Here is a 12,789-nt window from a genome sequence, read left to right as displayed (position 1 = left end):
GGGAGTTGGTGCAGCAGATGCCACCACCAGTGTGAAACACTTCTTGTAAGAAAATTAATGAAATTTCTTTTGAACTTGCTTCTGTCAACTGCAAAATAAAAATGACAGCAGCCAATTCAGTGACCGCCTTATTTTACTGTGGTATAGCCCTGGGGAAAATTCACATTATCAGAAGGTTTTTTGACACTCTAGAATGGGCAGGCTGAAATAGAAGCGGACAGTGACAACTGGGATGCCCATCCCAAGGGACATTGAAATCCTCAGCCTCTGCACTGCAATAAGCAGATGACATATTTCATTAGCACTTTCTTGGAAGGAGAAAAACGAAGTAGCTGAGTATTTTCAATTAGGAAAAAAAAAAAAAGATATTTAAAAAAAATACAGTCAGATGACTAAACATTAATGAAGCCATCAACACTTTACGCTCTTCTGAACATTGCCAGTTCTGCCACCTCAGGGAAAAATAAAAGGCTTTAAAATACTTAAAAAGCAAGAGTTTGACAGAACTGATGCTATGCCTATGTGAAAGTCTTCCATTTCTGTATTAAGCAAGTGATCCTTCAGCCAAGGAAACATAAGAAAGAACCATAATGCCCTTCCTAACCCTATAGTGCAGATTCATTTTCCAGAACTGGTGTCTGCTGCTATCAAAACTTGGAGCAGATTTTGACATGACACTGGTGCCTATGGGTGTGGGTAGACTTGAGACACCGAAGCTGCTCCTTTGAGCAACTTCTCATTGTGTGAACAACTGCAAAAACCTTCCCAAAGCTGTCCAAGAGGAGTCTTAGAAATAGGCTGGTGGCAGCTAGGCAAAGGCAGGCACAGTTAGTGTGTGACACCATCCAGCTGATGGCTTTACAATGGCTTTTTTTACTTAGATAGTCCTGGTCCCCTGCCAGGAAGATGTAATTTGAAATTGTAACAAAAGTTTTCTACAGGTATAGCCACAAAAAACGCAGTGCCCCCCAAAAACTGTCCTCCTGCTCTCACATTTGTCCTTCCATCAGGATCTGGTTTTGCCAGTGAGCTGTGTGAACTCTGAAGCTGACAGACAATAATTCACCTCCAGCCCATTTCCACAGACAAGTGCAGAGCTGCAACCTAGCAGAACTTTATTTTAATTGTACATTCACATTTCTGCATTGATGTGGGTGGCTTTGTACACTGCTGAGAGATAAAGGTTACACAGTCCTGCTCTTTCACGTGCATTGATTTCAGCCATCAAAGAAACATTGAAAACTAACAATAAACAATTTTTCCATATAGCTGTAGTCAGGCTGGGAAAAACTATGTGATTCTTTTTTCCCCTCCTGCCCCCTGGCAACCGAATTCCCTTGACTTTTAGGCTTTTCTATTTTAAATTACTGAAAACATTATTTAAGATGGTTTGCTATGGGTGTCTCACAGTGAACCTGTCTTAGGTGTGCACCAGGCTGTAGCACTCTCTCACTCCTCTGGCAGCTCACTGGGTGCATCGTTAGCAGCTGTTGTGACATGCTCTTCCACACTGCTGCAGGACAAGATAATTTTTCTTAGCCTGCTATTTTTTTTTAACATTTTAGGCTCATCGCAAGTCAGTTGTGGCGCTTTACAGCTTACAGACATTTTGTACGACCTTCTTTATAGACTGAAAGCGATTCGGAAATGAGAAAAGAATGCTGCAACCAATTAGCACGTACAAACATTTATTTTGAAATTTCCATTCCGACTGTTATGAAGAGTTACATCATCAAAGCACTTTATGGCAGTGAAAATAGCTCTTACCCCTCTGACTCATCCATTACTCCATTAAAGCTGCAAAATGTGCAATCTGCTTGAAAAATAGGTTGCTTTTTATTCAGTTTCCCATGAAAAGTCAAAATTTGGTAACAAAAAAAAAAAAACAAAACCAAAAACAAAAGAAAAAACCAAACCAACCAAGCTTATAGGGCCTCTACGTCCAATCCTCCCCCTCTTCCCCCAAAAATAACTTACAAAGATAGTTTAAAGTTTTAAATGAGTTTAAAACCGAGTGCATCTTTTTTATTACTTTTTCTTCTTCTTCTCATAATAATCTTAAAATTCTAAAAACCCATAATTTACTTTCTTGGAAAAAAGGCAGCCAGCCGTTGCTTCTTGATTGGAAGAATATGTATCTCCGGCGAGTTCATTTTCTTTAGCTTTACGCTCCTGTTTTTGACGGGTTTCCTGAGGGCCTCGGCGCTGTCCCGGGGCTCGGGCGGGCTCTTCACATCGTAGCACTGCAGCACCGAGTCCTGGGGCAGGTCCCTTTTGAAGGAAAAGTTTTTGGTGGAGACGCCCGACAGGCCCTTGATCTTGCCGCAGAAGATGGTGGGCACGGCATCCTTGACGGAGACGATGACTTTGGCTGTCTGCGAGGTGCTGACGATCTCGATGTTGTTGCCGGCCTTGGGCTCGCAGCCCGCCCTGCCCGCCTGCTCCACCAGCCACTTCTGCGGCTGCCGCAGCAGCTCGGCCGCGCCGCCGCCCGCGGCCCTGCCCTCCGCCTTGCCCGCCGCCTCCGCGGGCTTGCAGGGGCCGAAGGGGGCGGCCGGCCCGGGGAGCTTGTCCGGGGCGGGGTGGGCACCGACCTCGGCGGTGGTGGCGGGGCTGGAGCCGGCTGCCTCCCCGTGCGGCCCCCCCGGCTTGCGACAGGAGGCGAGGGACAGGTCCAGAGCTCCGTCCTCGGGCGGCGGCGGAGGCGGCGGCACCGCCTCGCTGGCCCGAAGCGCGGGCGGCCCTTTCATGGAGAGGTCCAAGGCCTCGTTCTCACCGCCCATCTTGATGACAGTGTGACGGCTCAGCTGGGGAAACTCCCGTGGGTGGAGGAGCTCGAATGGCTTCGTCTCCTCCTTCTCCAGGGGTGTCTGGGTGCCCTTGCAGGAGTGGGGGGTGAAGAGTGGAGGCTTGGGTGGGTCAGGGGCCGCCTTGGCCTCGGCGCCGTGGGGCACAGGGATGGGGACAGGGATGGGGATAGGGATGGGGACGGGCAGGGGCACGATGACGGGGTAGGGCACCAGCAGCGTAGCAGGGGGCACCAGCGGGGACAGGGGCGAGCTGAAGGCTTGCGGTGGGAGGGTGGAGTAGTCGGGGGGCGGCTGACAGGGGGCTGAGCCCAGGGCGCCCTGTGAGGGAAACAGATCCTGAAGGACGGCGGCGAATCCCGGGGTCTGAAAGACCGGGGGCAGGACGGGCTCCTGCGCCTGGCCGGAGGGCTTGGGGTCCAGGAGCTGGGGCTGCCCAACGGGGGTGGCGGTGCCGGGGAAGAGGCCGGCGTGCAGGGGGCTGGCGGGGCAGGCGGCGCCCGGGGGCAGCACCAGGGGCGAGTTCAGGTGCTGGAAGACGTGCTGCTCCAGGAGGACGGGCAGCGGGACCGGGCCCTGCGTTGTCATCACGTAGGGGGTGGCAGCGTTGGTGGCTGGCATCTGTGGGGCTGCGCTGCCGGCGACCTGCAGGTGGATGGGCAGGACCACGGGGCTGTCCCCCAGGCAGATGGGCTGCAGCACGGTGGCCGCCACCTTCAGGGCCACCCCGCTCTGCGACTCGGCAGGCGGCGTCAGGATGGAGGGCGCAGGGACTGTCACCAGCGGGGAAAGGGCTTTCTTCATCAGGTCGGCCGAGTTGATGTTCCAAGCCTCTGCTGTGATCAGCTGAGCCACCCCATTTTCCAGCTTGTTGTTGGCCATCGCCGAGGGTGAGTTGGTGACATCCATAGGCAGGTTGGGGGCATCCTTGTACAGCTCCTCCATGTCGCAGGGCTTCCTGGGCTCCGCCAGCACCACCTCTACATCGCTGTCACTGGGACCCGCGGCGGCTCCGTGCTGCCAGGAGCATCAGCACCGACATAATTTGGCCTGCAAGCCAGAAGCATATTTTAGGCACCACATAAATCTCTTCCCTAAAATAATATTTGCAATTGCCTTTAAAAACCCCATCACCAAAGAAAAGCCATTAAACGTTTCCACACTTCGAGCCAACGACTCCATAATACAGTGCACTATACATACAGAGATGCGGAATATACATACAGCCCTGAGTGTTGTGCGAAACATTTTGAGGAACTTATATTTAGCCATAAACATGGCCTTAAGGACTGCCTGCAGCCAAAAAACCCTCTCAGTACAGCCTGAAACAAGGACTCAGGATGCCCATTCCACATTTTTAAACACAGCTTCACATAATGACAATGCACATCAGAGTTGAGTGACAGCATGTTGTTTTAACTCAAGCCTCAAAACAAACATTTCTAAAAATATTGCAGTCAAGAAATATTCAACTATTCGTGAAGGGTACTTCATTCCCCTTTAATACTTGTCCCTTTTTCCTCCTGAAAATGCTGAGTGCAGGATCAGAAAGGAGCCATGAAATGGCAAAGCAAAACCAAGCCAAATTCAGTGTTTACCCTGCCACAGAGCTAGACATAAACAGCAATGTGAACCAGGCACCTGATTCATTAAAGACTTGAGGGTTAAAAAAAAAATGAAAACAACTTAAAATCCAGTTTGACAGCCCAACTCTTTATATCAACCAAGCAAATGGCAATTAAAAAAGGGCAGGGATGGTTTCTGTTCATGATTGTGGTGTAATATGCAGCCTGTTTCCCCTAAAGATCAAAACTTCCCTGCCTTGGGGAAAAATATCCCAAAAAATCAGCAAATTAATGGCACTATGCATCCATTTATTGGGAAGGATAAAGAATTTGTGCCCTGTGAGCTGCTGCCAGCAGACTTTGGCTGATGCCTGGCTGCTTTGCCTGGTGCTGCCCGTGCCTCTCCTGAAGTGTGAAGAGAATCCTGCCGTAGTAATAATCACCATGGAAACTTGTCCAGTTTCAACTCTGTTACCATGGGGAAGCACCAGCACACCCCAAATGTACATTTTTCACCAGCACACAGCTGAATCCTGCTCCCTATGAGGAAATGATGTGCCATCACCACTGCCTGGTACCCAGGATATGGGAGGAAGGCACTTCCCCATGTCCTGCAGGCACACCGGTACTGGGATGCCAGGGAGGGCAGCCCCATCTGAAACTGAAATTGTCTGGGTGAAGGGTCCCAGCCTGGGGATGTGCCTAAGAGCACGTAAAGAACTCCCTGGTTCTGGTGCTTACAGAAGTTGTTTGCTGGCACTGATGTTTGTAAGACCAACAAACCTGCAAAGAAGTCAAGGAAAAGGGGAAAAAAACCAAAAACCCACAAAGAGAGGCTTAAAAATGTCCAAGACAAGGGAGTGGGAAATATAATAAATCTCTCCTGGGATCTTTGAGTCCTTGGATTTGGCAGTGAGATACTAGAGCAAGTACAGGACTACCTACAGAAATGCCAGGAGTTGATAGCAGAGGCTGGTTGGGTGAAATGCTAATAATTTATCAGGCATATCTGAGTTCTTAAAAAAGATTTTTAAAAGTAAACACATGAGTCATTTATTTTCCCCTCCTGTTGCTGGCTTAAGGAGAATAATTCTGGAGTTTTCCCATCTCATGAAATGTTCTGCAGAAAATATTCACAAATATAGGGCTGGGGTTTTTTTTGTTTGTTTGTTTCCTTTTTTCCAGCTTTGGCTGAGACAGATTACAGGAAGGTAGAGATACCCAAGCACTGAAAACAGGAGCAAAAATTAAATTTCTTATTCAGAAAGTGACAAGTATCAATAAGAAAACCATTGGCCAGTGTTGTTTTGGGAAAAAAAAGAAAAGTGATTGTTTATAAAAAAAAAGACTGAGGAGACAGCTCAGCAGATTAAGCTGAAAAAAACAGACATCGTCACTTCTGTTACGGAATTAAAAAGCCATTTTCTCTGCTCTTACATAATCTCCCTCCCTGTTTTTCAAATGACCATTTTGGTGTGTGCAGTGCACACCAGCATCTTTGCTCCTCCAGCTGCTGCAGCACAGCTGAGCGTTCTGCACATGACATTGCCTCTTCCCAAGGTTTCTGTTTGCTTGAGGAGTGTGAGATTGTGGTGTTTTCATAGAGAATTAATGATCTGGTGGGGACAGGAAATGACCCCCTGTTCCCCTGGCAAAACTATTAAACACTGAGAAACAGAAAAATTAAGATGAAAATTATGCTGTGTAAGAGACTTGAGGGATTAGCATGCTGTAGGGACCCATGGAGAAAGAGACAGATCATCACTGAAGATGAAAGTATAAGACATAATAAAATTCCCCCATTGCTGCTTTAAAAGGCGACAGGGCTGGAGGCAGAGGAAATACTGAGATGAGGGGAAGAAGAGCTCATCTATCACCCTCAGAAACCATGGAGAAAAGCCTGTAAGCTTGGCTGGTTGTTTTCAAAGCACAGTCAAATATTGTTTTCCACACTGAATCCTGTATGTGCCTGGGATCTGTAAATATAAATTTTTGGGAGCCAGGTCACTGCCTCTGAGAAAGCCCCTCTCTGTGAGGGGAAGGACACAAGAAAGGTGAGGTGCAGCCCTTAACCTAGGTTTATGGGTTTGGGGTGGGTTTCCCCCCCCCTCACTTTTCCTATCAGAAGTGTACCTTTTTTTTTTGTTGTACTTCTAGTACACCTGCTTCTAGAGCATGTCATCACTACAGAAAAAAAAATTAACATATATAAAAATATATATACCTACTTAAAAATATTTCCTGATCCTGCCCACAGCCTGCAATTCGGCAGTAGCTGGCTGCCAGGTACAGTGGAGTCCAGCACAACTTGATCCTGCTCCCTGTAAAGCTATTTTTAGTTTCATTTGGGAGGGAATCCCAGGGCTGCTAAACACGTGTTAGACTAAAATTCTTTTATCAAGGTCAGTAAACAGGCAGAGAGAAAAGGATCCAAGTCCCCAAGCCTCAAATGAGGAAACTTTGAAGATCTGAGATCAAGAGACAGTCTGAAGTTGTCCAAAGGTGTTTTATAGTTGCTGGACTCCTTTTTTATATACTATGTACACAGCGTACACCACACAAAACCCCAAATCCTCATGGTAAGTGACTGAAACAAAAGCAAATTTTCAGTATTGGTACTAACAGTGATAGCTATACTATACTTCTGTAATAAAAAATCAACCTGAAGCTGGGGTTTGGGAACTTTTTGGGTCTTTTAAAATTGCTGCTTCACTACACGTAAATTATTCAGTTATCCAGTTTTTAAAATAAGTTTCATGTATCTAATATACATAAAAGAAGGTAATGTAATCTAGAGGAAATGCCTTAATGCCTTTCCTCTGCTTATCATACCTCAGTCCTGGACAATCAATTTCACTTTCCCTACTTATCTATTTTATATTTAATTTGCTGTTTGTTTTAACTGAGAAGAAGCTTGGAACACTGGAACAAGCCCTACTGTAAATAACCCGAGCTTTCCCATCAGGGTGCTGATAAGAGCCAAGTTCATGGCACTAGGCAATGATGTGTGTGACTGTACAGGAAATGGTATCTTAGCTATACACAAATGCTTTGGAAGGGTAGTGATAACTCTAGATTATTTTTTTTTTATCTCCTGCTGATGGCTGTGCAAGACTTTTCTCAGGGCTGCTGTGTGCCTTCCTGCGGGGCTGCAGCACAGCTCTCCCTGTGCTCTGCCTGCTCTTCTGTACCATGGCTTGTGCCTTGTGTCTACACAGAACTCAAATTATACTGTGCACACCATGGGAAAGGATTAGATGCACCCTTTGTGGGATGCTTAGCTCAGTATCTCCTGGGAAAATAGGGCTTCCCTTGAGTACAAACACAGTAACAAACAGAAAATTTAAAATCTTGACTTAATAGAGCTGCTTGGGGACAAAATTGTGGTTGGATATGGACTTCAGTGTTTTCCCAAAACTCGCTACTTGATGTCACCAATCCAACCAACTACAAGTCATCTTCCATGCTACAAATTCTGGTCTCTGTAGTTTCAGCCATATACAAAGGCTTTACCATAGTATTATTGGTGTTTTGTTGCTAGAATAGAAAAAAACATATTTGAATAAAGTGAGCTTTCAAATACCAAATACAAGGAACGATTACTACACAAGTAACACACAGGTGGGGTCTCCCACATGTGGAAGCCATACATGATTCAGCAATGTTTGCCCCTCACATTTCCCTCTGATTCACCTATTCATTCAGGCACCTGGCACTGAGAATCCTGGCTACCCTGTGCATGCTTTTAGTAGTGTAATCCTCAAGCATCAAAGAGCAAAGGAGTAATCAGCTCACAGCTAGTAGTGAGCTTGCCTTCCCCACTGTGCTGCACCATGTGTGGTGCTGTTTTTGTTACACCACACACGTCAGCTGGGTACACAGGCACCATAAGGCCAGTGGGGCCTGTCCCCCTTCTGCCAGCAGATGGGCTGATGGTGAACACCTCCAAGGTATGGGGCAGGCAGAGCAGAGGAGACCCACAGGGTATTTTTTAAGGAGAGCTGGCCTTCATCCTCTTGCCAGCTCACAGCTGGACCCCAAACAGAGTCCCGCTGCCTCTGAAAAAGGGCTCAATGACCACTGCTTGGTCATCACAAAAAGGGAATCACCGGGCATGCACTTCTCTGTCTCCTCTAAGGGGTACCAAGGGAACATCACAGTTTAGCTCTGCTCTCTTCCACCTCAGTCCCTTGACTCAAACACCCAACAAGTAACTCCCTGTTGGGATTTAGGAGGTACCATTCAAAATCAATTGAGGGCAAGGAGAGAAAGGCATTGGAAAAATGGGCAGGATTCACTCTGGGCAGGATTCACTCCGGCACCAGCCAGAGAGAGAAGGGAGGACTACACCAGGGTATCACTGCCAGTATGGAAGTTCCACCCACAGCCTTTGCTGCCCATCCCACTGCACATCTCCTGCTCACCATGCACGTATGCACTGCCTCATGGTACTTCTTACTCTGTGGAAGGTACACCGTGGAGGGTAAGCTGAATGCTGCCAAGGAGCAGTTAAAATAAGCACCTCATCAGACAACTTCAAAAGATGCTAGAGAAATAATGCTCCAAAGCAAATAATGCAACAGGTTTACTGTGCACTGCTGCATTTGTGGATCCTTTCAAGAAGCAAAGCTATGTGTGTCAAGGCTCCCATCCAAGCTGTTAAGCCCTGGGGAAACAAGAGAGAAATTAAATCATTACAGCAGTGCAAAATGGCATGTTATAGATGGGACATGGACAATATGTATACACTGCTTCAGCACACAGCATGATCACTCTCAAATGCAGCAGCCTGACTAGCTGATGGTACTTTGGTCTTTTAAATAGTTCAGTTGAATAAATACCATGGCTGTCTGCCTATTGCACAGGCTAATTGCCTGCAAAGAGCACGTTAGAGTCATAGATTTGCTAACTATATTGCTGTTGTCAACAATTTGTAGTTAGCAATCCATTCCACGGAGAAGTGAACTCACTTTTTTCTCCTTTAAAAACAAATCAGAGCAATTGAAAAAAAAATCCTATCATGGGCCTGAAACCAGTACCTTCACTCCCAAGGGCAATATATACAAGACAGACAGTAAGTGCTGTGGGAGGAATAGAACACTTTCCTCACACATTTCAACCTGTACTGAATTTTTATACCCAATCTGAAAGCCTCACAAAACCCCCTACATTTGCACTGGAAACTGTGACATACCCTAAGCATAAGGGAGAGGGCACTTGCTGCTGTACTCCTGGTTGCCTTTTCCCTTTTTCTTTTACTCCATTCACAAACTATTTCACTAACTGGTTGTAACACTTAACTGATGGGCTCTGCTTCCAAAAGGACCACTGCTTACACCATATACACTATTACATGTAAGTCAGGACTATATAAACAAGGCTACTTTGAAATTATTACAGATTGATCTTGCTATTCCCAAATCTTCAATATTTCTCATATCTGCAGCATAGGCCTGTTCCTGGGGTCTCTGAACCATCATGCTTGGAGGAACCTTTCACCAAGTTTCTGAAAATAAAATCTTTACAGTCATAGTTTATTTTTTATCCTTGGTATTTTACACAAACACCTGCACAGCATCAACTTGCTTAGCTTCCAGTGAGCTGAACACACACTCTGAGGTGGAGACAGTGCATGGAAATCAGCTGTATTAAATCTGACATGTGGAGGACAAATATAAATTTGCCAGCCGTAATTACTGCTGAGTCACATGTTAAGTGATGTCCCTTCAACCCAGCTGGGGCTTCTCACTCCGTGCAGCTTTTGTGCTCCCAATTTCTGCTCAAACTGGGAAGACAAGTTGCTGTTTTTGTGACTGTAGAAGTACCTGTTTAAATCAGCTTTCCCCCTATACAGCAGGCTGTGTGCAGATGTCTCCTTCAAAGCATGAGGCAGTCCCTTGGCATGGGGACATGAGCAGCTGCAGCACTGTGCTGGGACAGATGTGTCAGTACCCAGCCCTGAGCACCTCCCATGGGAAGGTGCTGCCTACACAGCCCTGGGGGACTGTCTTCTCACCAGTACCTTCCCAAAACCCAAACTTCCTCCAGCAGAGACGCTCCAGCCCATCATTTTTGTGGCTCGTGGTCAACTTGGTGTCCACCAGGACACCCAGGTCCTTTCTTGCTGAGCTGCTTTCCGTGTGGCTGACCCCTGGCATGTACTGATGCTTTTCCCCAGGTGCAGAGCTTTGCACTTCTCTTTGGCAAACTTCACGAGGCTCCTGTGAGCCCAATTCTCCCACTTGATGTCCCTCTGGATGGCAGCACAACCCTCTGATGTATCAGCCACTCCTGCCAGTTTAGTGTAATCTGCAAACTTCTGCAGGCACACTGTGCCCATCATCCAGAGCATGAATGAGGAGGCTGAGCAGGGTGGGACCAGCACTGACCTCTGCAGTGCAGCCATAATCACCCAGCCCAACTGGACTTTGTGCTGCTGGGCCTGTTCTGCCAGTTTCCAGTCCACCGCCTGCTCCTCCAGCCCCTGCATCAGCTGTGTGTCTGTGAGGATCTTGTGGGACACAGTGACAAAGACCTTCCTCAGTATCACTGCTCTACTCTCATCTAACAGGCTTTCTTCTCATACAGGAGGTCAGCTTCCCACAGGGAAGGGAAACTGTCAGTGGATTGCACATCTAAGAATGTCTAAATTAAAACTATATGAGGGAAAAACTGAACTTACTCTGGGGATCTGTCTTGCATCAGAGTTCCTGAGATTTACTATACCTTAACCTCCATGGCTTTCATGCGTGCTGTGCACCCATGTATTTACTTTTGTAGTAGGATCATAGGAAGAATTGCATTTTTAGGCTCAAAAAGTGAAGTGCATGATTTTCCTATGGGAAAAATATTTTGAAGAATTTTTCTTGTCATTAAATATCCCATTTATCTGATTATTTGGTATCATTTTCAATCAAAACATGATATTCGCCAGCAAAGCAAAGAAAAATGAGCTGGTTTGAGTACACAGAGCTAAACAAAACAAACAAGAGAGCCCTTACTTTACAGTAAATTTTTAAACCCACGCATTTTGTTTTCCCAGCAATCAATACACCAATGATAACAAGAGGAAAAGGATACCAATTAAACATAATTGCCATCCCTGCTTCCCCCAAAACCTGAAACAAAAAGCACTCAGTGTCAGCCTAATAAAATATTTGTTCCTTTCCCAGTCAAGTGCTTTATTAAACAGCCCATAAAGCATCTCAGTTCTTACAAAGGATTTCCAAGTTTGATATCAGTGAAATGACTTCAAAGCCTCATTGGTTCCCCAGTGGAGGTTTGTTCACTGCTCTGAGACACTTGGCTCCCTGTTTTGTCCTGACTCTCTCCACTGATCCCAGGCACAGATATTTTTACCACATTCATTTGATATTCTCCAGCATCAGATGAGCATCAATGTGGCAAAGGCTGCCATCCACTGCTCATCTCTTCTTGCTGATGTGACATTTTTAGTCCTGGTAAGAGGGACAGGGACCCTGCCATGGATGTGTTAACAGGTCTCAGCCAACAGCTTAGTGAGGTCAAGTTGAAAATCAGTTCTTAAATTGCTATGCCACTTTTGCAGGCAGAGCATCTGACTTTTCCCTTTTATTCAAACCTAGTTTTGACCCCTTTGTCTGTCTCCCAACTAGCCACAGAAGTGAAGCTCACCAGACTACCCCCTTGAGGAGTAAACAAGCCTCACCAGCTCAAACCCTGTAAATGATGTGAGGTGCACTAGTACCACACCTGCCCTAACACACCCAGCCCTTCAGACTCACTGCAAACCCTTTCCCACCCATTCCCTACAGCACGCCAGCTCCAGTTAAAAACCACTTTCTCTTGGTGCAGACAGGGCCGGAATAGGGTTAACCTCAGCTTTATTACAAAGTCATGGGGTTAGAATAGCAAATTCCAACACTTCTGTAACTCATCTTAAATCAACTGTAAGCCACATTTTCACACAGCCTCTCATCGTCCTTATATAGCCTGGCTTAAAAAAAATAAATAATGAGAAGAAAAGCAAAACCAAGTGAAAAACAGAACCTTCCAGCTCACAGATCCTTTCTGGTGACATATGAATGCTCTTGCCTGAGAACACAGTAAGGACATGCATGTGATTCCCCACACACGTGTGTGCCACCCAGCCTGCCACCATGGGCTGACAGGGATAAACACTTTCTGCTGCCCATAGATCTGGTGGCTCTTATGACACAGATACAGTCGCAAATGAGAAGATGTAGAGATGAAGAGCTGGCAATAAACAGCAGACTCAGTTTATCTTCTCTTGTGGGACAGGGTCTCACTCGGTAGCACAGGCAGATACAAAGGTGCAGGAGTATTGGACTGCTGCCTAGGGAGCCAAAGGATAGAGGAATCTTCCCTCCCTCTGTGCAAAATATGGTTATTAAATGCTTTGTCCTTCCCCACTAGCA

The 12,789-nt window shown here is 46.4% G+C and overlaps 1 protein-coding gene across 2 annotated transcripts in view; it reads right to left on the bottom strand.

Moving 5' to 3' along the window:
• Nucleotides 1–1,671: 1,671 nt before the first annotated feature.
• The window catches only part of RAI2 (retinoic acid induced 2), a 43,915-nt gene continuing 32,797 nt past the window's right edge, over nt 1,672–12,789 (bottom strand). Inside the window, exons 1-2 of one of the 2 annotated variants that reach the window (XM_058045421.1) lie at nt 8,797–8,846; nt 1,672–3,857 (exon numbers count right to left, since the gene is read on the bottom strand). In XM_058045421.1, coding sequence (XP_057901404.1) covers nt 2,082–3,752 — 1,671 coding nt within the window. In that variant the 5' untranslated portion in view covers nt 3,753–3,857; nt 8,797–8,846 and the 3' untranslated portion in view covers nt 1,672–2,081. Of the gene's footprint in view, nt 3,858–8,796; nt 8,847–12,789 lie in introns of those variants that run through there. The other variant, XM_058045420.1, reaches the window with a different exon arrangement.

The sequence above is a fragment of the Melospiza georgiana genome, chromosome 2 (genome assembly GCF_028018845.1).
Source record: "Melospiza georgiana isolate bMelGeo1 chromosome 2, bMelGeo1.pri, whole genome shotgun sequence".
NCBI lineage: Eukaryota > Metazoa > Chordata > Aves > Passeriformes > Passerellidae > Melospiza > Melospiza georgiana.
This window is presented reverse-complemented; position numbering and strand designations above follow the sequence as displayed.